This window comes from Aspergillus foveolatus (assembly GCF_047715535.1).
Source record: "Aspergillus foveolatus strain CBS 279.81 unplaced genomic scaffold BDW70scaffold_14, whole genome shotgun sequence".
NCBI classification, from domain to species: domain Eukaryota; kingdom Fungi; phylum Ascomycota; class Eurotiomycetes; order Eurotiales; family Aspergillaceae; genus Aspergillus; species Aspergillus foveolatus.
The window spans coordinates 11,613-33,923 of NW_027396078.1; the positions used below are offsets into that span (position 1 = coordinate 11,613).

A 22,311-nucleotide genomic window follows, 5' to 3' on the forward strand; every position below is an offset into this window, starting at 1 on the left:
TGCGTTACATGTAGCAAGAATTTTCTTTTCTCAGGGCTTCTTCATCCTATTTCTCTCTGCAAGGTTTCTGCAAGTGTTCCCGTCTCTTATTCGTTTCTTTATACATCTGGGACCAGGCTCTAGGATATGACATAAAAGCCGATTGGATGGTTTATTGGAGCCTATTACCCAACGGTCCTGATATAAAATATTTCATAAGATATACATTAAGAGGTATCTCTGTCCATATACGATATCCATATATACAGGCGTCTAGTCTATATCAATATACAGTTCCTTTATATGAACAGACAAGCCAGACCGGACCTAAAACGCCAGCCATATGCAATTTTATACAGCGAATATGCAAACCTGTTCCAACCCACTTTAAAGCCTATTCAGACTGAACAAGCAGGATTGTAAAGAAGCGTCCCGCGGCAGCCTCCACAACCCTGAGGCCCTCCATCGGAATCTCCACCGCGTCATTGATGGGGTGTTTTGTCTTGTCCGGATGAATTTCGTAGTGATCATTCGACCCCCAACCAAGCGCTTTCCCGCCGTTCGTAACGGCAATCGTATGTGTCCAACCCGCAGAAACCATTTTGATCCTTTTATCATGGGCATTGATGCCTGGGACAAACGTTGGCACTTTTATGATGGCCGGGGTCTGTGTACCGTCACCGGGACCAGCTACCTTGTTGAAGTCGGGTTCATCGGGCATAGCGGTGTCAGGAATACTCCAAACGCCATCTTGAAACGATCCCCAGCTCAGACACCGGCCGTCGGCCGTAAGAGCAACACTGAAATCGACGCCACCGGTGGAACAATGGACTCGCTGCCCTTTTAGGCTAGCCACAGTGCTGGGTTTGTCGACCTTTAAGTCGCGTCTCAGCACAGATGCTGCTGGGGGCACGAACGCCGTCTGCGCAAACTTGTTGTAACCCCATGCAAGGATATCACCGCTTTCCTTAATCACGAAGGAGTGGAATTTGCCTGAGCCGATAATGATTACGTTGTCGGGATTTTTCATCGCGCGGGAGCTGTTTCCAGAGAAGTCACAAAGGAGGGGGTTGAGGCAGTTGGCGATATTGGCAGCTGTGCGGCCGAGTTGGCCTCTTTTGTAGGCACCCCAGGACCTGACCACGTCTCTGACTTTGGTGGCGCCGCTATCTTCAATGGTGCCGACGCCGGTGGAAGAGTCATCAGCAGCTACTGTGTCCTTGCGTTTTCGGACTCTTGATCCTTTCGTTTTAGGCGCTGAGCTACTAGCTCTATTGCCCCCAATAAGTATGGAGATTTGGGCGAGAACGTGATCAGAGCCCGCGGCGAGTCGTTTGACATTCTGGAGTTCCTGTATATGAAATGGGGTGCGTTGGCATTTGCACTGATGGCGGAAGCCGAGTGGTTCACAATGTTGTCTGCCGTTCTCATCTTCGTAAACCTCCTGTAAGAGTCAGTCGATCAGCCTTATGCCATATTTAATGTAGACGCTGTCGCCGTACCGAGAAAGTTCCCCAGCCATATACATCACCGAACATCGTAAGGACGAAACATGCGCTCCTTGTTGCAACGACCTGTGCAAATATTGTGTAATCGGGTAAATTGACTTCACTAAAATCCACCTCCCCTGGCATCTGAGCTGTCATGGAGTTCGTAAGCCTTCCCAGCTGGCCATGGCTATTATCTCCCCAGGTGTAAATTTTGTTGTCATGAGTGAGGGCAATGCAGTGTTCGCCACCAGCCGCAACCTGTACCACATCCGGTAGCTGTGTGTTCTTGGTAGGCTGCTTGTACTGAGCCGGAGTACCATTGCCCATACCGAGCTGGCCGTTTCCGTTTTCTCCGAGCACATAGACTGAGCACTTCGTGGAGGGGACGCTGTTCTCTACTAAGGAAGTTGCTGTAGGAGATGGCGGTCAGCTTACCGCCATCTTCTTCAAAACGCAGTGAGTGGGAATGGGTGGGAGGATAGAGATTACATACAAGCATATCTGTTGGAATCAGACGCAGTTGGAGTGCCTGGTTTTGCCCTCTTTGTATTCGTTCCAGCATCTGATGGACTTGCTGCTCTCTTTTCACCCAATCCCGCTGCGCCTACCCCTATATTTGAGAAACCAATAGTGCGGTTCCTAAGCACCCTTTTTTGTGTAGTTAGAGGACTGGACGAGGAAGGCAATTTGCGTTTCCTGCCGCCTGAGCCTCTTGAGGGCCCTTTTCGGGCATCATAACCGCCGCCGTAACTATTCCTGTCGTCGTCGCCGCTAACGTCATCTTCCTCTCCTTCCTCGTTCACATAGTTCCTGTCCTCCACATGACCTCTTTTTCTCCGACGCTTAGATGCTCTGGGCCCAGAGTTAGATGAAGATGCATCGGGAACTGTCGGGTTCCCAGATTTACCATGAGCTATATGACGCCTAGGTCGGGTAACCGCCGGCCGAGACGGAGTCGGAGGTGGGAGTAGAGGGGCAGTTGACCAACGAAATGTCGAAGCTACCGTTGTAGGCTGGGTTTCAGCAGACTCTAACGGGGCTGAAGGATCAGGAGACATCGTTGAATTTCCAGGAACCGGTTGTTCAAGGTCCTCTCTCGGGGTTGGAGGGTTAGGAGACATTTCAGGAGTATGATCCCCGAATTCTGGAGGAATTGGAGTTTCAGGAAACTCTACTGGAGTCGGTGGATCAGGAGATATTGTTAAATAGCGAGGAACCGGTATTTCGAGATCATCTCTCGGAGTTGGAGGGTCAGGAGACATCTCTGAAGTTTGACCTCTGAAGTCTGGAACTACCGGATTCTCAGGATACTCTACCGGAGTCGGAGGGTCTGGAGACATTTCCGGAAATCTATCTGATGTGAGGATTAGAAGCGAGATAATTGATTTAGGTCTTACTTACCTGTCCCGATCATTATCTCCCTCTGGGGTATATCCAAGGGAATTATCAGGGTCACCACCAGCAAAACCACCGCCCTTAGGATAACCCTCTCCAAGTGCACCACCAGGACCACCCTCCAGAGAATCAGTCGGAACTCCATCTTGTCGTTTCTCACGTCCTCGTTCTTCCTCGACATCCGCCTCGGCAACCTCGGTGGTAGGTCCCTGGATGCTGTATGACCCTGGAAGATCCGTAATGGGGAAATGAGAGAACGCACCCCTCGACAGATCGCCGGCACCCCATAATCTTGAAAGGTGAGTAATGAAAAGGGCTTTAGAGTACACACGTTTGGGCCGCTGCCGTTGGCTATCCCTGTGATTGTTGTCGATTTTCTTATCCCTTTTGGCTCGGCCCCAGGGGATATTTTCCTTATTGCCCCTGCTACCGTTATTACGCTTGATCCAAGGGCGGCGGCCGCTTAGGAAATTGTGGAGGCCGTCAGAGCTGTCATAGTCGGATGGTTTTGTTGGACCGCCGGCTCTGCCCGTAGCGCTATCCGAGCGTCTCTTTGACTGGTCATTGTTGGCATTAGTGCCGTGTCTATTAGGATCAGTAGGGATTCTAGGGAGGTGAGGAGTAGGACTGTAAGGGAAATCCAACCCGTCAGAGCTATTAGGGCTGTCGTGGTCATGGTCGTGGTCGACCTCGATAGACGGAATCAGCCGGTCTGGGTCGCGAAACAATAATGCTGCGTCTTTTCCTTGAGCGCTGAGCGGCTGCTCGTTTTCATCTTCCCAGACTGGCTCAGACCTGGTGTTAACACTCTATCTCAGCGCAGCAGAGAAGCAATCAGACTCACCTTGTAGCTCCTGGTCCAGTAGAGGACTAGATGGACCATAAACAGTCGGTAGCGGCATAGTTGACGGCCGTGAGGCTTCTATAAGAAATCTATCAAAGCCGTTTGGGATCCCGGAGTTCAGTATGTTGAACTCTAGTGGTCCATTAATTCCCGATGTTCCTATCTGTCGGTTTCCCACCTTTTGCTCTTGCTCTTGCTCTTCTTGCCCTCCTCGACCTTCATCTGCTCCCCCGTCTTTATCATCTCTCGGCAATACATGCGGTTGGTCCAGACCGTACGATGGTGATATTGGCGCACAATCTGGAGAAGCAGCGTCTTCCAAGGGTTGGTACTCTTCAAAATTTGTTTGCTTTGGCGGCTTTGAGGTGTATACTGGCAATGTCGCTGACCACCTGCAGTTAGCAACAGATCCGCTTGAACTGGAAAGGCCCACACCTGCAGATCGAAGTACACCATCAGACGATAACCAGCTAGATGTAGGACTCGCAAGGGAAGGACTTGCAACAGGGACCTCACCGTCCTCGATTTCCAGGAGTGGGATGTCTGGACCGTAGAGGTGGGAAGTTGCGGTTTCCGGCAGCTGACCGTCCGTATTCGACTCGGCAGATGCTCGCTTCTCTCCCGCCTCGTCCGCTTCGTCTTCGTCCTCTTCTGTTACTCGTTTTATTTTGGTTTTGCCAACTTCCAACTCTTCTGCTACCTCACTCTCCGTGTAATATCCCATTCCTGGGGCTGCAAAATTCCAGGCAGTGCCTGTTGACTGCGTGCCCAGGTTCTTTGTCTCCCTCTGCTCTCCAGCTTCATCTCTGACTGTGTTCTCCTCTTCCCTCTCCCCTTCATTATCATTTTCCTGTGGATCCTCGTCTTTTCCTTCATCTCCCTCTCCATATTTATTTGCATCAGCATTCTCAACTTCAGTCTCAGCTTCCTCGGCTGCGATAAGAGCCGAGTCGAAATTTGCAGCGACCCTAGCACTATCTCTTGCCTTATCCCCATCCCCATCCCTTCCGAGCCCTAGCGCGCTACCCAAAGCATTAAGCATACAGCTAAGCCTCCCACGGATCCCGCCAGTTGGCTTCCTGGCCGGAATCACCACTTGTGGAGGTGAGGATAGAGGGCTGGAACGGGAACGGTCAGGCGTTGGAGGCGAGGATGAATATAGACGCGGCCGTGGTGGAGGTCCAGATGGTCGTCTGAAGTATGGCAAGCGTGGCCTTGGTGCCGGAGGATGCGCAGAGGAAAAGCCGGCTCCGGTAGGATTTTTGCCCTCCCCATCCAGGGCCGTATCTGAAGGATCGTTCGAGTCGAGGTCGTAATTGCCGGCAGCCATGGTGGGCCTGAGATCGTGGGCGTGGGGACCGCTGGAGATTGTCGGTAGAGTATCACGAGGTATAGAATCTGATGTTAGAATAGAGCTAAACCTATACTATACTAAGCACAGTACGTATAGCCCCTACATAAGTGTAGGTTCGGTTCGATTATAAATTTCAACTTCGACAAAGCAAGCATGCTACACCCAACGTCGAAGACAGAGAAAGGATTATTTATTTATTCTACTTCCTCACAATCCAGATCCTGTCTAAAATGTTTCATAGATTTAAAAGTATCTACATATTCTTCTATATTTGAACGGTATTTGTGTGTTAGTATACAGCATTACCGTGTAAGTATATAACGTCCGCTACTATGCACGCGGCTCTTTGTATGCAAGTTGTTAGGGCTAGTCACGCCGTTTCAACGCCAAAGATAAAAGCCAATTAAGAAACAGGTCGCAAAATCAACAAAGCGGATAGAATACTAGATCAGATTATGAAAGGAAATATAGATGAGTTTATATTTAGGTAGCATCGTAAATGGTAGCTCTATATATCGAGCCATACCATGCCATGTCACACCTATCTCGTCTCATCCTAACCCCTGAATGTCGATTTTCTTTGAGAAAAGACATATAAAGGTCTTTGTTCTATTTTCGAACATGCGATACTAGCCACGGTATGGAAGTATATGTATGCACTGATAACTGGAGATACCGTAGGCACAAGAATGAGATACGTACTGCAGGTGACGATACGTGCGCAAGAATTCTTGTTGGCTATATTTCTTAAACCTACTGCTGTAGAGATAATAACTAGTTGAAGGGGAAAAGAATGTAGACTAGGTATTTTGAAATGGTGCGTCTCCCACCAACCGAGGAGCCAGGGTGAGGTACCGTTTCCCGGGGATAGGCCATCCGCGTGATGTTCACTAGGTATATATAAAAAATCTATACATTGAGCTATAATTCCGAAGGTTGATGAACTTGGATCTCTAATGATGGCTATTTCAGGTTTCAGGATAAATGATAGGGACGAAGAAAAGAAGAGCAACCGACATAAGACTCCGTGTATTCAGCCCAACCGGAATAAAGGAAAGTAGGAACAACAGATGCCCATATGTCCACTAATGCGAATGTAGCTCTCTATACAGATTCCCAAATCCTGAAATGTATATACTATCGACCACACAGAAGTCAAATGAATCTATCCACGTTTCTTTAGACAGAAAATATGAGGAATCAATAGCTTAGAAGCTTAAGAGTCTGCCTTCTCGATCTCATAGAACAAAAGATACACCTCCTTCTGCATGCCTAGCACGTCCGAGGTCTTGCACTCCTTGATCTTCTCGTCCGAGATCCGCCACCACCTATCAGCTGTCTTGCGACGTCGCCGGAGTCGCGATGCAAGAGTTGCGCTTGCACTGGCTTCTGTATCTGTTGCCGAGGCGTTGCGTTCTGCAAGTGAGCTTCTTGAGGCGGGGCTGCTGAGGCGAGCGGTATCAAGTGATGAAGAGCCGCGTGCTGCAGAAGTGGGAGATATATTCTGTTTAGAGGACGAGTGTGTGCTTTGGAAGGAAACACGGGAGCTGGATGTTGTTGGACGGGGACTTTTGAGATCGGTTGCTGAGGGGGGTCTAGATGGAGAATCCGGAGTTAGAGACAACGGCGAGTTAGTAAAAGCCGAGGCCGGTGGTGAAATATTTAGAGCTGGCGGCTCGGTACTGCTGCTACTGGCAGGAAGACGGGGGCTTGCCACACGCGAGGGGTTCTCGCTGGCTGCGCGGCTCTGTGCATAGGAGCTGAATACGCTGGGTGTCGAGTATGGAGGGTAGAGGTGGTTTCGCCGGAAGGATTCGTAATGCCCGCTGTTATGGCTGCCCTTGTGGCAGACAATAGCTAGCAGTTTGAACCACTTCTGGTTCAAGATGCCACCGAGAGGAAGCCGTTCCGGGAAAGCGACTTTCGCAGCATTCTTTGTGGAGCCGCTCCGGTCGAACATGGATCGTGAAAGATGAATGGCGATGATTTTGGGGAAGACTGTGATCCGCATATGCCGAGCAATTCTGCGCTTCGGAGCAAGCTCTGCAGGTGGCAGTGTAACCCCATCCAGAGCATTTTCCGGATCACTGGAGAGAGCGACTTGAATCTTCTCGATTTCTGCTTCTAGGCGCTGCCTGTCTGTTGAGGAGCCAGCCTTGACTAGCGCATTTGATTTTACCTCAATCGCGTGTAACAACCGGCACTTGTCGCATCGGAAGTCGTCGATATATTCGGTCTTGAGAAGGCCGTCGAAGCATGCATTGAGAGTGGTAGAGCTCCGCTGCGGGACTTGCAGTGTCAAATTGACAAACGAAGTTTGATTCGGCTTGTACTTGTAGTGGCAGAATTGGCATTCAATCTGGGACTCCAACTTGCCTTCAAAAGGAAACCCATACTCGTTGTCGATCTCCTTGAGCTTGGTGTCTATAATGGCCGGAAGACCATTCTCTGTGCCGTCATCCACTCGCACTTCAATCTCAGACGGCACTTCCTCGCTCTCTTGGTAGGAATTGAATTCGATTAATTTCTCCGCTCTTTGACGTGCTTTAACACCAGCATGGTACTCGTCGGACAGCCTTTCAGCCACAATCTGCAGGAACTCCTGCGCGTCCTGCTGGTTGCGACTAATGCGAGTGCGATACGCAAACTCCAAGGCCTGGATGAATGCACGCGCCGAGATCGTCTTCTTATAAATTGGCCGCTCGTTTAACCGATCCAGCATCTCCTTCAGCGCCCTGGTGATGGTACCCTGCTGAAGCTCCCGGATTCTGTCCGGTCTCTTCTCACGCAACTGGTCAGCCTCCTCTGGCCCAGGCAGCTGGTTATATATTTCAGGCCCGTCCAGCTCCCGCCGATGGAGCTCGCGGATCAAATATAACCGCAGATCGCCCAGGCCGGCAAGTGCTTGGAGCACGGAGTTGATGAAACAGTCATTTGCGGGATTTGAGAGGCCCACAATGCTCTTTTTGCGGTTTCCTCCTGCCTCGTCTCCATCGATGGTGTAATTAGGCCCAAAGACATAGAACAGAGCAACGGCCGCTAGGGATGCTCCGGCCGCATACGCGGCAACCGTAGTTGGTTTTTCCTGCATCAAACTGCGGATTTCACGAACCAAGACTGTTTGGCTGTAGTCCTATTGGCCTTTCCATAGGTTGCCTAATGATACAAAGCCTGCGAGCAATGTTTGTGCTCGCCCGTCGTCTGCGAGAGAGAAAGTAATCACAGTCTCTTCCAAAGGACGATGACGCCTCGACTCCTCGACTTGGATACAGCACGTTCTTCAAAATGTCGTCCTCAGGTCGGGTGAGCCCGGAAGTAAGTGAATGTCAGCCGTCGACAATAAAATATGCCATGAAACCCCAACCAGGTTTCCCGGGAAGGCTGTGCGCCGTGCGGGCTGCGGAGAGAAAAAAGACTGGGGTAGGCTGAGAAGGCTGACAGGGTTCCGCCTACGTCTGGAGGGGTTGTGAGAAATGTAGGCAGCACAATAATCGGGCTGCGCCTCGAGGACTTATCAGTCCGTTGTCCTCCGTGAGATTTGCAAATTTGCAATAATAATGGGAGAAAGAAAGTAGAAGGAAGACTGCAGGGTGCAGGAGTTCGGATGTTCTTCAGAATCAGCGCCGACCGTAGTCGCTGTACCTAGCGCCCGACCCTCCGTCGGCGTCCCCACATCCTTCTGTTCCAAGGCCAGCTCACTTCAAACAGTGAGCAGTACAGATAAAAACCAGGGCTGGTGGGCTGGTAAGGCTAAATGCTCTGGGACTCCATGTTACTGCTTAGGACCAGTGTCGAGATTCGCAGAACCAATGAATGTGGTTGAATTGGTGACCGTGAAGTGGGCGCAACATAGGATTTGCGTTGATAGACCTGCAGATCCCTTGCTAGACGGTCAGTGACGCCGCGGCCAGATATGACTGGGTCTTGGCTCCGAGTGCCTGCCTTGGTGCCCTTTCTAAGAGGGCAATCCACTGATTAAAAGAATGATGCAAGTGGGGTCTGAAGATCTCGGCGTGAAGTGGAATGAGGATGTAACATTGGCGATGAGTTGTGGTAACTGAACGGTCACAAAAGTATCGGTGAGACAGGGCTCTTACGGGTAGACGGCAGGCAGAACGTTTGATAGCTACTGTATCAGACACAATCACACCGAGGTGCATCCATATGTTCAGTATCTTGAAATTTGTTTAACCAATTCTATCATGAGCCTAATTTTTACAAAACTTCATGCAACAATATCCCCGGGTATTGACATGCATTGCGTTCGAGTTTACGCCGTTTGAGGCAGAGTGGCAACCTTCTGGTTGAACAGATCCTCGGCCTGCTTCCAGACGCGAGCATTCTCGCGGTCCTTGAGCTGTAGCAAGCTGGGCATCAACGCTTGACTAAACATCTCGGAGCTCTCACGTGGGAGAAGCGACGGGAGGTGGTCAATGCTGATCACACTGAGAGGCGTGCCCTGAGTGCCGTTGGGCAGAGTAACGGGTACTGTGGGCTTATCAAAGGTGGTGGTGATGTTGTAGACAGGAATTGGGTTGTTGGGGTTGGTACTGTTGGCAATATTAGTGGATACGGCAAAAGATTTGGGAAGATTCGCCTTACGTATCAGCGCTCACGTCGCAGATGACAGACAAGCGACGGTTAGGGGTTGAGAGGCTCTCAACATTAACGACTGTGAGATAGGTGTCAGCATTCATGCACTTTCTGGTTGTTTGACAGATATCGTTTTCAAGGTCGACTTACAGTGAGGAATCTTGGAAGACAGATAAATGCAGTTCACGAAGATGTCAGCATCCTCAACAATCTCCTTGAAGGGGCCACCTAGGCACTGTTAGCGCTTGAAATCACACATAGTAGATAGCGCAAACCCTTCTTGGTCTCCTCCATATCCCACTGGATGATATCAGACTCGGGAATGCCGACGTCCTTCGCCAATTGCACAGCACCCTTACCACAACGTCCTAGCTACAATAATAGGGTCAGAAACGTCATGAAGCGCAGACAAAGTACTTACAGCACCGATGACAAGTATCTTTGGAGACTTGCCAGACTGCTTCTGACCCGCCTGGAGTGACTCCTTGACTGACTGAATCAGAAGGTCTTGGTTGGCATAAGGCTTTTCGCCGGCGAGAGGCTCGCCCTCGGGATGCGTCAATTGCCAGGCCCAGTTCTTGACGGCCAGGGCAGCACCTGCAGTCATCATAAGTATTATTTCAGTCGCCTTAGAAATGGCAAACTAACCAGCATAGCCAGCAGAGAAACCGAAGGCTGCACCAGACGGTCATCAGTTTAGTTCCTGAAACATCCTCTCTTCAGATCTTACCAGCAACCCGACGACCAGCGTCATCAGTGAGGAACTCCAAGTCCAGGAGAACACCGCCACCACGAGGCCACCGGCTCAGCACCTTCTCCCAGCCGGCCTGCTCCTTGTAGCAGTGCGCAAAAGAGATGTGAACGTGCTCGAGAGGAAAGTCATCCTCAGGAAGTTCCTTCAGACCTAAAATGTAAGCGTCCTTGGGTGCATCCTTGACCCAAGAACCTTCCTCAACAAGAGGAGCGCCAACCTGTACAATGCGTGGTCAAAATCTAAGCACGTCGCATTTGAAGATGAGGCGTTCGAACCTTTGCGAATTCGTCATCTAGCGAAGAAAAAAAGTCAGCGAAGTCCAGTACAAACGTAAGAAGTCGGGGTTCTAGTCAATGCGAACATGACCGCATCCAACATGAGCTCGGAGTCCATTGGACAAGTCTTACCGTCGAAGATACGCTGAGTAGATCGCTCAACCGTCACCTCATATCCAGCATCAATAAGAGCCTTGCAAGTGGTCGGAGTCACTGCTCAGCAATTAACAAACGGCCGCTTGAATGCATGAAAAGTCACATACAAGCAGACCGTGCCTCGGCAGGCTTGGTCTCAGCGCGCAGCCAGATCTTGTTGGAGCCCATTGTGTCTGAATATCAATTGCAATACAAATCCACAGAGACGCTGAATTGTGTCCAGGAGGATGACTTGTCAATAAAAAGAGCTTGTATGACTCTTCAACTATGACACCGCCTTTCCCCTCTGCGATAGTGGGGGAAATTATCAGTGATGGTTCTTCCGTTCCGAAGAGTGCGTGAGTCAGCTTTCTGTCCACAACAAATGCCGATGTCGGCATCTGAGGAGTAATTTATGGACTACGGAGTATGGAAGTAACCAATTCCAGCGAATGACCTAAATACAGTTGCAGGGAGGATTAAAATTATGTCATGCCCATAGAACTATAAGTTGGCCCAGACAACGGCTAATTTTAGCAGTATTGTAAATGACAATGCTCATTACATGAATCTCATAAGCTTGAAGGCCATAACATTCCAAGCAAAGTCACCACTGCACACCGTTGAGAGCGAGTGAAGGAATCTCACGGAACGACTTTGGTGCGGCTACGCGTCCTACTACCGATGCCATCGGTAGGGATACCCTTTTTGACAGTGTCCTTGGTCTTCCTGGGCCGACCCCCTTTCTTCTTCTGCTGCGGTGCAGCCTGACCAGGATCGGCTTTTTCAGTTCGCGAATGGGGGGATGTACTATCAGCGACGACTGCATCCTCATTCGTTCTAGGTTTCTTGTAGTCAGGCTCTGTCGATTCCACTCCGCCTGGATTTGTGGTTGAGGGCGTTTCGAGCTCTCGCTTCTCGCCTGCCTTGGCCTGTTCTCGTTTGCTTTCCGACATAGATACACTGGAAACGTCATTGGCTGGAGCACGGATCTCTGACGAGTTCTCATCGTTTGTTTTGGTCAAAGCAGAAGCCTCCACCGGTTTAGAAGGATGGCTATTGCCTTTCTGGTGTGGAGCGCCGTTAATAGACGGTGAGCCCACAGAATCTGGAGGGCAGTGTTAGTATCAAGGATTTACACATCCCAGTCAAGACTTTTAACATAATCAGGTATCTTCATATGGGAAATGATATCGACGGACCTGACACAAGAGCGGCAATTGAAGGAGTAGATGACATGGTAATAATGAGTCGATTAAAGGCGTCTTGGGAAAAGTGGTTATCAGTAGATGCTAGATCGATCTGCAACCTTGCGAAACTCGCGAGACGCTGAAAGCAATTTGACGTGCGAATTATAGCTGAATGATGAAGTTGAAGTGGGCGGGAAGTGGTGTGGTTGCGCGGTGACGTTTATCAGGAGCGTCTGCGGAGTAATGGTAATTTCGGCTGTCCCCCTGTCCCCCTCTCGACCTCTAGGAGAGCACGTCCGCAAATAAGGTAAACAATGCGCGCTAAAAGCTCCGAAACACAGCTTTGGGTAAGCATTGTCACTTTCCAATCTCGGCGCTCGTTCCAACGTCAGCTTGCCAAGAGAGAACCCATCCCTCTGGCATTTGGTGCGACTGGCCTTGAAGTGTGATGCAGAGGACTCTCAATATCTAAACCTTTAAGTTTAGTCACCGGACATTTTTGTCTCTTGGTTCCTCATCATAGGTCCGTGGTTTATCGCTGCGGAAAACCACAAACGCAAGTCCAGATTCAAAGACAGTAAGAGCAAAAGGGCCAAGCCGAGCTTGTCCTTGGAATAGCATCAGTCGCAAAAGGTAGGTGAGCAGCCAAACTACGTTCAAATGGCAAATTCCGGCTCTGAAAGAGGGCGTAACAACTCCTCAGATGAAGAATCGGCCTTTTGTGTTTCGCGGAGTTCTTGTGCATGCTGCTCTAGGAAGTTTGCCAAAAATAAGCAATCCCTGGACTTCCCAGAATCACTGAGAATACGCAAGGCATCAAAGCCCACTCGCACAATTTTGGTACGGTGCTGTTGAGGCCATGCAGCAATAGCTGTGGGCGATAAGCGGCGCAAATAACGGACGAAGGGCTCTGCATCAGGACGAGTTGGGTGATAAATGGATATCACAGCACTCTGAAGCTTACCGAGCGCTAACGCAGATACCATGTTCGCATATTTATCGTATACATCGGCCGGTATAGAGTCGCTCGGGTTTCGACGCGAATTCATCTCAATCATGCTGAGAAGATAACCCGCCGGCGCACCGAGAGACTTTTTGAGAGGCAACGTCGGTGTTTCATCGGCAGTTGACATGAGTATTTTGCAAGCATCCAAGTAGAAACGTAGGGCAGAAACTAGCCCACCGCCGCATTCAATCTCTCCATTCAGAAAATTCCCCAGAATATACTTGAAGGATTTCTCTGCCAGGTCCTCTTCTACTTCAAAGCCACCAAAATCACGATTCCTCAAAACTCTCAGCCAAGCCAGGATTGAGTCCCGTAACCCCTCCGCTGCCATGAACTTGCATGTGCTACGCACCGCTCTGTTATTCTTCAGGAATGAGACTCTCGTCGACGGATCTGAAGAAGACCACCAGGAGAAAGTCCTGGAGCCCGCTCGGGAGTCCCTGAGCTCCTTTACGAAGCGCTCGCCGCTCTGACGGCTGGCTAATAACAACTGCCAATTGAGACAATCAGAGACAGAGCCCACAGTAGCAGAGCCAGAGGCCACAAGCTCGTCAAAAATAGCCATAGGCTCTTTCTGGATCCTTGATCCATCCGTACTTGACTGCGGTCCAGATCGGACACTGTTTCTAGAAGGCGATACACGGAAGAGGGGGTTATCGAGAAGCGCGCGGATATGTTTGTCGGTAGCATGAGCGGCCGAGTGAGCATGCTCCTCGTTCAGATGGTCTCCGCTGTAAGCATTATTGGTGCCAGAACCCTCGTCCGAAGACGATGCGGTGGGAGGGTGGGCACGATCAAGTTCACGACGGAAGGAGGACGTAAGGGCATTCAGGAGCTGCTGGGACTGGCGGGGAGTTCGCGGCAACGGGACATGGAACTTCGACAGGGGATTTAAGTTGAAAGGCGCGGTAAGTTTCATGATGTGAGATAAATCTTTCAAAGCTCAGAGGTGTCGATGGTTGGCATTGGGGATTTTCAAGCCAATGCCGTGATCGTACGATGACCGTTGTGATCTCCTCGACATAGAATACTGAAAGATCTCAAGTCTCAAGAAGGCGGGCGGTGAGAAAGGGTTGCCGTCTGGGAGCCTGCCACCAGCCGCCACGAATACAGTTCCCAGTTTGGACTTGCTTCAGCTGAGCCCCTTGAAAGACGACTATTACTGCATTGTCGATGCCTAATCTTGCAGTATATAACCTAAAAAGCGATAATTGAGTAGCTCCCCTAAGACCGCTGATTGAGGTCTCGTCAGTCGTGATTCGTGGGGTCTACTAATTACCTAGGTAGTAGCACAGAATCCATGGATAGATCGAAGCCAAAATGATGACGAAATCCCACGACGGCGACGAGCTACTTGTCTATGTATAGTTTGTTAATGGGAGTAACAATAACAAAAGAACACAAGCCGCATCCTGGCTGTATAAATCCGTAGCACAAGTGCGCTGTGCCTTTGTCTCGATTGATCGGGCCAGGGAGCAGGAGCAGGCGCAGGCGCAGGACCCAAGCTGTGGTCTTTCATCGTCCGGTCGCTCTCCGCTCTCTCCACTGAAAACCTCATTTCTTCTTCCTCACTTCTTTCTCCTACTCCTCCCTTCCACCTTAATAGCCATTCCTCCCCGTTCATTCTTGTCACCCTTTCTGTCCTAGCATCTTCCTCCCTCTTGTTCAATTCCTCCTTTTGCTCGATTTCGGTCCCTCGCGGCTCTTCTTCCGTGCTTTGGTGCTGCCTCACGCGAGAGGCTGCATCTGTGATCGTTAACGGAGGACAACACTACTAACGACCTCTTTTTTACCCGTTTTTTTCCTCCCACTCGCCGCATCCTGTTTTCAACCTTTCATCTCTCTTAGACTCCGTCGAGCTCCATCACATTTCTCCTCCCCTGGAGAATCAGAGATTTTATCGCAACATGTCTGAAGTTCAATCGAGGCCTTCTGCCTCTCGTGGCAGGGTATCCGCCCGTGGTGGCCGTGGCGGCTACAGTTCCAGAGGTGGTCGAGGTGGCAGCAGATCCACAAAGCCCGACGTCACAGAGCCTACATACGAAGATGAAGGAGAACTCGGTCAAATGAAGAAGAAATACTCGGATACTCTGCCGATGTTGAAGGAGCTCTTCCCTGACTGGACAGACGAGGATCTGGTCTTCGCCTTGGAGGATGCTGATGGTGACCTCGAGCAGGCAATTGATCGCATCAGTGAAGGTTTGTCAGCCCTGTGTCAATTCAATTGAATGGTCCGTCATCGTGTCTTCCCACTAATTCGGCACTTCGACAGGCAACGTCTCTCAGTGGGGGGAAGTAAAGAAGAAGACCACCGACCGAAGTCGTCCCAAGCCCAAGGAGGCACAGAGCACCCCTACGGAGCAAGCCACAACTGCCGCGCGGGCAGGACGTGGACGCGGTGGATTTGAAGGCCGCGGTCGCGCTCGTGGAGATCGTGGCCGTGGTGGCCGTGGCGGTCGGGCTGGAGCTCATGCCAACGGAACACGCACGGAGAAGCCATCCCTCCCCGCTGAAATAACTCCTATTGCCGACTCCTCAGCGACAACTACAAACGCTACCTCGTCCGCCGAGACGGCTGCTCCGGAAACAGTGTCTGCCACGAAGGATATCCCTGCCATGCCGGAGGGTACCAAAAAGGGTTGGGCATCGTTGTTCGCGAAACCGGTGGTGCCTCCTCCTCAAAAGAAACCAGCCGCTCCCGCTCCCGCTCCCGTTACTGCTCCCCCTCCTGCTGCTCCTGCGACTGAAGAACCCGCTCCCGAACCCCAACTCGAAGAAAAGCCTGCCGAACCTGACGCAGCCCCTGCCCCTGCACCTGCACCTGCACCTGCACCCGTTCCTGTTGCTGTACCTCTACCCGCCGATAAGGCTCCCCAGCCAGCAGTTCCTCAACCGAGAGAAGAGCCGCAGAAGGCGACACCCACGTCGGCCGACGTCTCGCCGGCCAAGGATGATTTGACGAAGAACAACCTTGCGCAGATTCCCGATGTCTCTCCCCCTGTTCCGTCCGCTACAGCTGCCAGCACTGTTGGCAGCACTGTTGAGCCCAGCGCGGCGGCTACTTCAACCCCCGTCCGCCCCACAGCTAGTGCCTTGCCTACAAGCGCATTCAAGCAGAACATCCGTACGCCTGGAACGCAGCGCCGTGTCATGGAACAACAGGAGGCTGTCGTTATGCCTGGAAACCATGCCGTCGATCGTGCTGCCGTGCAGTTTGGCAGCATGGGATTGAATGGCGAGGCTGCGGATGTTGATATTGATGAAAACAGAGAAGACACTGAAACCCGCGCTCAGCCTCCTCAGCACTCCCCTGTTGCTCCGCGCGCTTCATTGCCTCCGTCCACTCAAGCCCAAGCTCCTCCCGAGGCCGCTGCCGTTTCCCGCCCCGCTCCCGGCCTGCCTCCCGTGCCCCAGGCTACCGCTGCCGAGAACACTTTCTCAGACTTCGCTCGCTACGACTCTCAAAAACCCTATGACCCGTTCACTCAACCACTTACTCAACCACAGCCTCAAGTCCAGGAACCGTTTGCAAACCAGGCGCCCGTTCAGCCGACTGTCACCACCGGTAGCGAATATTCGCCGTTTTATGCTGGCGACCAACGCCTTCCATACAACTACTACAACGCCTACGGTCAATCTCAGGATGCGTCCCTTGCGCAGCGCGCTGCTGGGTTTGGTGTCTCTGGCGCTGAAGCCCAGCCTCAGATTCCCACCACCCAACCCCCCACCCGCTATGGTCACGTTGAAGCCCCGAACAGCGGCCACACCACCCCCAACCCGACTCTTCCCGGTGTCACTCAGACTCCGGCCGCGCACCACATGCCCAACCAGGGTGCTCATGCTTACGGTTATGGATATCCATACTACTCTAACCCGCATTATGCTTCGTACATGAGTCAGCAGTACGGTCGAAACCGCCCAATCTACGATGACGCTCGCAGATACGAAGATCAGTACATGCCTCACAGCTCTCAGTACGGCTACGGAAGTCAGTACGGCCCGTATGGTAAGGGTGGCATGTACGGTCAGCCACACGGTTTCTCGTACGACCACTCGGCATCCCCTGCGACTGCTGGCAGCTTTAACCAGGGTATCCCCGGCCGCGATTCGGTCTATGGCCGTACTGGATCGGCACAGCCTTCTGAGAGCCAGCAGTCGGCTGCAGGTGCCAGCGCCTTTGGGACGGGCATGACAGATGTCTTTGGCCGCAGCCAAGCCGGCTTCGGACAAAACCAGCCGATGGCCCAGCAGACTCCCGTTTCCTCGGAAGAAACCAAGGCTTTTGACGCTTCCAAGACCGGTGGACCGAGCCCTTCGCTGTCCCAGGCCAACCGCCCTGGTTCCGCGACCAACACTCCCGGCCAATCCCAGAGCCAGACCGGTCTTCCCCCGCTGCAGGGTCAGCAAACACAACAGGGCTTTGGTGGGTACCCTCACCTGAACCCTCAGTACGGTGGTCTTGGCGGCCTCGGCGGGCACCAGACAGCTGCCAACCAGACTCATCACCAGGCGACCGGGTATGGCAACTACGGTGGTGCCGGCTTCGGTAACTACTACGGGAACACTGGACGAGGTGGCTGGGGTGGCAACTACGGTCACTAAAGGATCAGGCTCTGAATGTTCTCAGGTAATGAATCCTTCCTTTTTCATACTCTGTCAGGGGCGGATGATCCCTGGACTCTATATCCCTTAGAGTTCATTTGGGTGTGCCTTTTTTACTTCTCTTCGTCACTCTCCAATGTGTAATCTCTACTCTCCATAGGAGCTTGGCTGGATCCGTCTTTTATGTTTTTCACGTTTTTTCTCGTTTGGACTTGATCGCTTTCGCAATGTCTCATGCCGGGCTGTGGTTACGATGTACTGAATGGGGGAAAACGCTGTTTATCATCTTCTTCGTACCATTTGGACAAATATTCCTATCTGATCTTCGTTATCTGTTTTGCGGCTGGTTTTCATTTTCTTACTCCTCTCTTTCATATTCAGGCTCTTGAACAAAAAAATCCGTTTTCATTCGTCTTCATTCTGTCGGGCTGAATTGCATATTTCGCGTTTCCTGTACTACATATTTGGGACAGTTGGGACTACATTCATGCAAAACAACTGGGTTGGGACGGAGGATGGAAAATCTGCACGAATCAATTGATTTGGTGGCGTTACACGTCGTTGTATCTTGTAGATTTATCTCAGGGTAGCTGAGCTGTAGCTGTTAGTTTCAGAGGTCTCAAGGCCATAATCTGAAATTCCTTCCCGAGTGGCACCGAGTGTATTAAGTATAGCCATGGCAGGCAACCTACTGAACTCTTGCTATTACTCCCTGTGATGCCCCTTGTTTTTAGTACAGTCAGCTGATTCCGTGGTCTTGAGTATATAGTGCGGGACATTTCGTATTTCTATCACCGCGGGCTGGCAAACTTGTCCTTCAACTAATCCATCCTGCTTCGTGCAGCGCTCAGGCGCAATAGACGACCTACGAGTATCGCGGACAAAGCACCACTGTACGAGCTATTTCTTCGGACAACCCTAATATTAACCAAGATCAAACGGTGCACCACATCCCACCATGTCCCGGCCTCAGAACCCCTCACCTTCCCAACTTCCTATAGAGGTAACATTAACTCCGTTCGATGTCCATGATTTGCCTTCACTATCCCAGGTTTGGGACTCCGCTTTGCCCCAATATTCTTTACCGCCAGATGCCCTCGCCAAAATAATTCCACAGCCAAACGCACACCACCTCGTTGCCAAGGCTGATGGCAGGGCTATTGGGTTCTGCTTGTCTTACCGCTCCAAACACTTAGCGCAGAAGCCGGCCAATGCCACAAAAGGCTATATTGCTGTTCTCGCTGTGCGCCCGGAGTATCAGCGGAGAGGAGTTGGAACGACGTTGTTGAGGGAGGCTATTGCTTGGTTTAAGAATGAGTTTGAACCTTGCTGCATCGAGGTCGGGAGCGCATTCCCCAGGTTTTGGCCTGGTGTCCCGGTTTTGGATTCATTGAAGAACTCTAGCTTTCTCACAGGCGCGGCATCGACCGAGGATCAAGATAGACATGAGGACAGGATATCCTCGAGTTCAGCGCTGGATTTCTTCATCAACCGCGGGTTCCGGATGCGTCCTGATCCGCCGCGCTCGGTGGATCTCTATCGAGATATCCGCACTTTCAGCCTTACTGAAATGGGAGACGATCGTGATTATGGGCAGCGGGCTCGTGAGGCAGGGTATACATTCTCCCCGCTTCAGGAAGACGGGTATGAGGAGTGTCTAGCTGGTCAGAGCAGGAACTTTGCGGACAATCCGGTTTGAATCCACACTTCCTGTTCCACGAATGTACTCCTTAACCAAGGGCTATAGGACTGGGTCGACATCTACCGTAAACTAAACCCGGTCTCGCACCCGTCATCTATAATGACGGCCTTCGATGCCCATGGTGCCCAAGCCGGCTGGACACTAATGCTTTCGCCCTCATCGAGTATCATGCAGTCCAACTGGGCTATGCCATCTGTTTGTGGTCCAAATACAGGTCTGATAGGCTGCGTTGGTATTGACAAAGAACATCGCAAGTCGGGCGTGGGTATTGCACTCGTGGCACACGCATTACAAGATATGAAGAGCCGAGGGATCGAGGGCGTTTTTGTGGATTGGGTCAGTGTTGAAGGATTTTACGAGAAAGTCGGCTTTCATATCTGGGCCCGTTACCGGACGGGCGAAATTGGCTAGCCTCTTCATCAAGTTATGCAAGCTTCCATACACGGGTACAATACCGAGTTATAACGCATAACGCACATTCTGCTCAAACATTCTCGCAAAAACAAGATGCAAACCGTCATTACCAACAAACATAGAGTGCCGGTGAGAGAATCAAACTTACATCCCGTCTATTTTCAGAGGCGTACTTACCAGGCATTTGGTTAATGATTATGAATTTGCGCTTTCGTAATAAAGTGGCCTGTAGTAAGAGAAGAAGAAAAGAAATTCAGATAAAAGAAAATATACGGGGACCAGGATTCGAAGCTGGCACGCGCCGGTTTGACCGGTAAGGCCCTAGACCACCCGGGCGATTTGCTGAAGGGATATGCTGGATTCTAGGTTCGAGCATAGAGTTGGCCCGTGTCTAGTGCGGAACAGAAGTAAAGTGCCAGTTAAGGATTCGATATAGTTATCTACCAGCATCCAAGCTGATTCATCTATACCAATACTGCGGGATGCGCCTTCTGCTTCCCAGTCAAAGACAGTCATTCGTTTTTCAACCCTAATCACATGCTGATCTTAATCCAAATTTGGATTAGCGTATACCGGGCACATAGCGACGGTAAGAACCATGATGTACCAAACCAGTAAACTGTAAGTCGTATTGGTAAGGGGGGGAAAAGTCTCAAGACTCTGGGGGGTTTCAGCCTAGAGGAATCCATGTACACCGCCAGGGCTCCATGTGCTGTGCCATCTTGAGGTGACAGCACCAGGATAGGACAGATAAGTGATGGCGGCTCGGACTGAGCTTACGTGGAGATGCAGACACATACTGTTTGGTCATCTTATGGCAAAGCACTTCAAAGCGGGAAACTTCAATGTACAGATTACTCAGCAAGCCTCCTTCATTGTCACTAAAGCGGTTTTCCAGATGGAGAGCGACCATATGCTCGAAAAGCCTCGACCAAGCCCGCCTTCAAGAATACAGCTGACGAACACGAAAGGAGGCATGGCTGCTATGCTTCAGGCCCATGCATTGAGGGGCAGAGGATAGATCACCTTATCCTGTGCCAAGCTAATCGCTATTATCGTGTGTTCTGACCCGTCTCTGCAAATGCCGGAATACTATCGCAATTAGAAGACTGAACCGTATCAAAATTATGAGCTGATAGTAGTCATGCATAACTCACAGAAGTCGATCGAACTCTGATTTCTGTTGTGATGACTTCATTGCGGATGGAGATCAGCGGATTCTGCACCACTGATTCCAGATGGTCAATAGTAGTGCAAGTGGAGGCTTCACCGCGTTTATGTTCCCTCCTCTGATATTAGATAATTAGCATAAGGCTCAATAATTGCGGTCCTCTGCATACTAATTTATCTTTGAAGTCTCACCACAAGTTCGGTCTCGTAGAGATACTGTTCCTTCCCAAGGGCTCCCATCTCAGAGAAGGTTGTTGCGACGTCAAAGTCCCTCCATACCATTCGATCTGGCGTGATAAGGATTATTTTTGGGTAGATTTCTTGATGGAGATCAGCCATCACCAGCATCATCGCGTACGTAGCGCCATCCAGCTCTATCTTGTATACCGAGGATGCTTCTGACCGGTTGATTTCCCACTTAATATGTTTATTAGCCGGGGATAAGTTCGGAATACTTAGTAGGCGTTTTTCAATGGAGAGCTCCATAAATTGATAATGGCTCAAACTACAAGTTCCTACGAAAAATGCGCCCAAGAATGCGAATAATGGGACAGCTCTGATATGACGATTGGTACATAAATCAAACACATGTCCTCAGCCGCTCCGCCTGGACATAGCTCTCCCGAGCTGTCCGTCTTTGAATGGGAAGGAGAAGTGACATCTCACTGTATTTTGTACTTGGAATGAACCCCCACATCCATGGTACCAAGGGCGTGCCGCTTAGAGACAGCGGACGCTAGGGCTTAGCTCGAATGGGTCAGTGGGGCAGCTAGTTATTGTAAACTTGAGGGTGCTTTCCAAGCTGGAGATAATGACTGCCCGTTGAAGACGAAGCTAAGACGTTAAATAGACTTCTCTTTATCGTCACTTTGTGGTCTCTCCCACTGTGCCTAACTAGATACAGAGATCTAAGAATGGACTTTTATTACTGAAGACAGAAATGGCACTTGATTCCTAAGCTATAACTCTAGTATGGGTCTTTGATGGATCCAAGCAGGATCCATATCCAGCAATTTCCTATTTTGTCACTATTCAAGCCCTCACAGGGGCTAAGACCTACAAACCCATGCATACATTGAGGTGCAGTCTATATTCAAATAGAACCATGATCCATAAGGACAATCCCAGATACGAGGCTTACTTTGTGCTCATGACACGGCATAGATGCGTACGTATTACGATAAGAGGTTGAGAAGAGGGTTAGCCGAGTCGGAGGGATGACCTCAGAAATTACAACGCGGCCCTAGTATATTAAAATGCTCCTGCGTAGCCGAAGAAGCTTCGCTATTTGTGTTATCTATCCTAGACTCTAAGCCCAATGAAGGTAGACAATCCAGATCCACCACAGCCAAAGGTAAATCCAAATCCCATTCTAAAAGAAACATTTGACACGCGCATAACAAGAGAC

General features: G+C 50.7%; 6 protein-coding genes across 6 annotated transcripts; 3 read left to right on the top strand and 3 right to left on the bottom strand.

Moving 5' to 3' along the window:
* Positions 1–373: 373 nt before the first annotated feature.
* On the bottom strand, positions 374–5,038 carry BDW70DRAFT_158349 (uncharacterized protein; the record flags this gene model as incomplete). The annotated part of the gene is made up of 6 exons (XM_073740496.1): positions 374–1,423; positions 1,482–1,879; positions 1,963–2,819; positions 2,871–3,648; positions 3,709–4,092; positions 4,144–5,038. The coding sequence occupies 6 exons, from the start codon at positions 5,036–5,038 to the stop codon at positions 374–376; spliced, it is 4,362 nt and encodes a 1,453-aa protein (XP_073597549.1).
* A 986-nt stretch (positions 5,039–6,024) lies between these two features.
* BDW70DRAFT_166570 (uncharacterized protein) lies at positions 6,025–11,008 on the bottom strand (the record flags this gene model as incomplete). Its single annotated transcript, XM_073742019.1, has 10 exons — positions 6,025–8,147; positions 9,360–9,612; positions 9,665–9,734; positions 9,806–9,883; positions 9,931–10,027; positions 10,077–10,252; positions 10,304–10,330; positions 10,386–10,626; positions 10,776–10,897; positions 10,948–11,008. 10 exons carry the CDS (start codon positions 11,006–11,008, stop codon positions 6,279–6,281), a joined length of 2,994 nt encoding a protein of 997 aa, XP_073597550.1. The 3' UTR covers positions 6,025–6,278.
* A 455-nt stretch (positions 11,009–11,463) lies between these two features.
* On the bottom strand, positions 11,464–13,934 carry BDW70DRAFT_148962 (uncharacterized protein; the record flags this gene model as incomplete). The annotated part of the gene is made up of 4 exons (XM_073738941.1): positions 11,464–11,927; positions 12,022–12,148; positions 12,228–12,469; positions 12,974–13,934. The coding sequence occupies 4 exons, from the start codon at positions 13,932–13,934 to the stop codon at positions 11,464–11,466; spliced, it is 1,794 nt and encodes a 597-aa protein (XP_073597551.1).
* Positions 13,935–14,599: 665 nt separating this feature from the next.
* Positions 14,600–17,734, top strand: BDW70DRAFT_22485 (putative RNAPII degradation factor Def1). Its single transcript, XM_073743533.1, has 2 exons — positions 14,600–15,214; positions 15,288–17,734. Exons 1-2 carry the CDS (start codon positions 14,923–14,925, stop codon positions 17,615–17,617), a joined length of 2,622 nt encoding a protein of 873 aa, XP_073597552.1. The 5' UTR covers positions 14,600–14,922; the 3' UTR covers positions 17,618–17,734.
* Positions 17,710–18,253, top strand: BDW70DRAFT_132994 (uncharacterized protein). Its single transcript, XM_073736249.1, has one exon. The coding sequence runs from the start codon at positions 17,852–17,854 to the stop codon at positions 18,047–18,049; it is 198 nt and encodes a 65-aa protein (XP_073597553.1). The 5' UTR covers positions 17,710–17,851; the 3' UTR covers positions 18,050–18,253.
* Positions 18,254–18,389: 136 nt separating this feature from the next.
* Positions 18,390–20,118, top strand: BDW70DRAFT_132995 (putative beta-N-acetylglucosaminidase). Its single transcript, XM_073736250.1, has 2 exons — positions 18,390–19,310; positions 19,365–20,118. The coding sequence occupies exons 1-2, from the start codon at positions 18,576–18,578 to the stop codon at positions 19,728–19,730; spliced, it is 1,101 nt and encodes a 366-aa protein (XP_073597554.1). The 5' UTR covers positions 18,390–18,575; the 3' UTR covers positions 19,731–20,118.
* The last annotated feature ends 2,193 nt before the right edge of the window (positions 20,119–22,311 follow it).

Bases quoted from the DNA above. Each gene is read 5' to 3' on its own strand.
- BDW70DRAFT_132995 (XM_073736250.1), top strand. From the start codon at position 18,576: ATGTCCCGGCCTCAGAACCCCTCACCTTCCCAACTTCCTATAGAGGTA. The intron at 19,311-19,364 runs GTTTGAATCCAC...CAAGGGCTATAG, and splicing joins GGAACTTTGCGGACAATCCG to GACTGGGTCGACATCTACCG.
- BDW70DRAFT_22485 (XM_073743533.1), top strand. From the start codon at position 14,923: ATGTCTGAAGTTCAATCGAGGCCTTCTGCCTCTCGTGGCAGGGTATCC. The intron at 15,215-15,287 runs GTTTGTCAGCCC...GCACTTCGACAG, and splicing joins AATTGATCGCATCAGTGAAG to GCAACGTCTCTCAGTGGGGG.
- BDW70DRAFT_132994 (XM_073736249.1), top strand. From the start codon at position 17,852: ATGCCGGGCTGTGGTTACGATGTACTGAATGGGGGAAAACGCTGTTTA.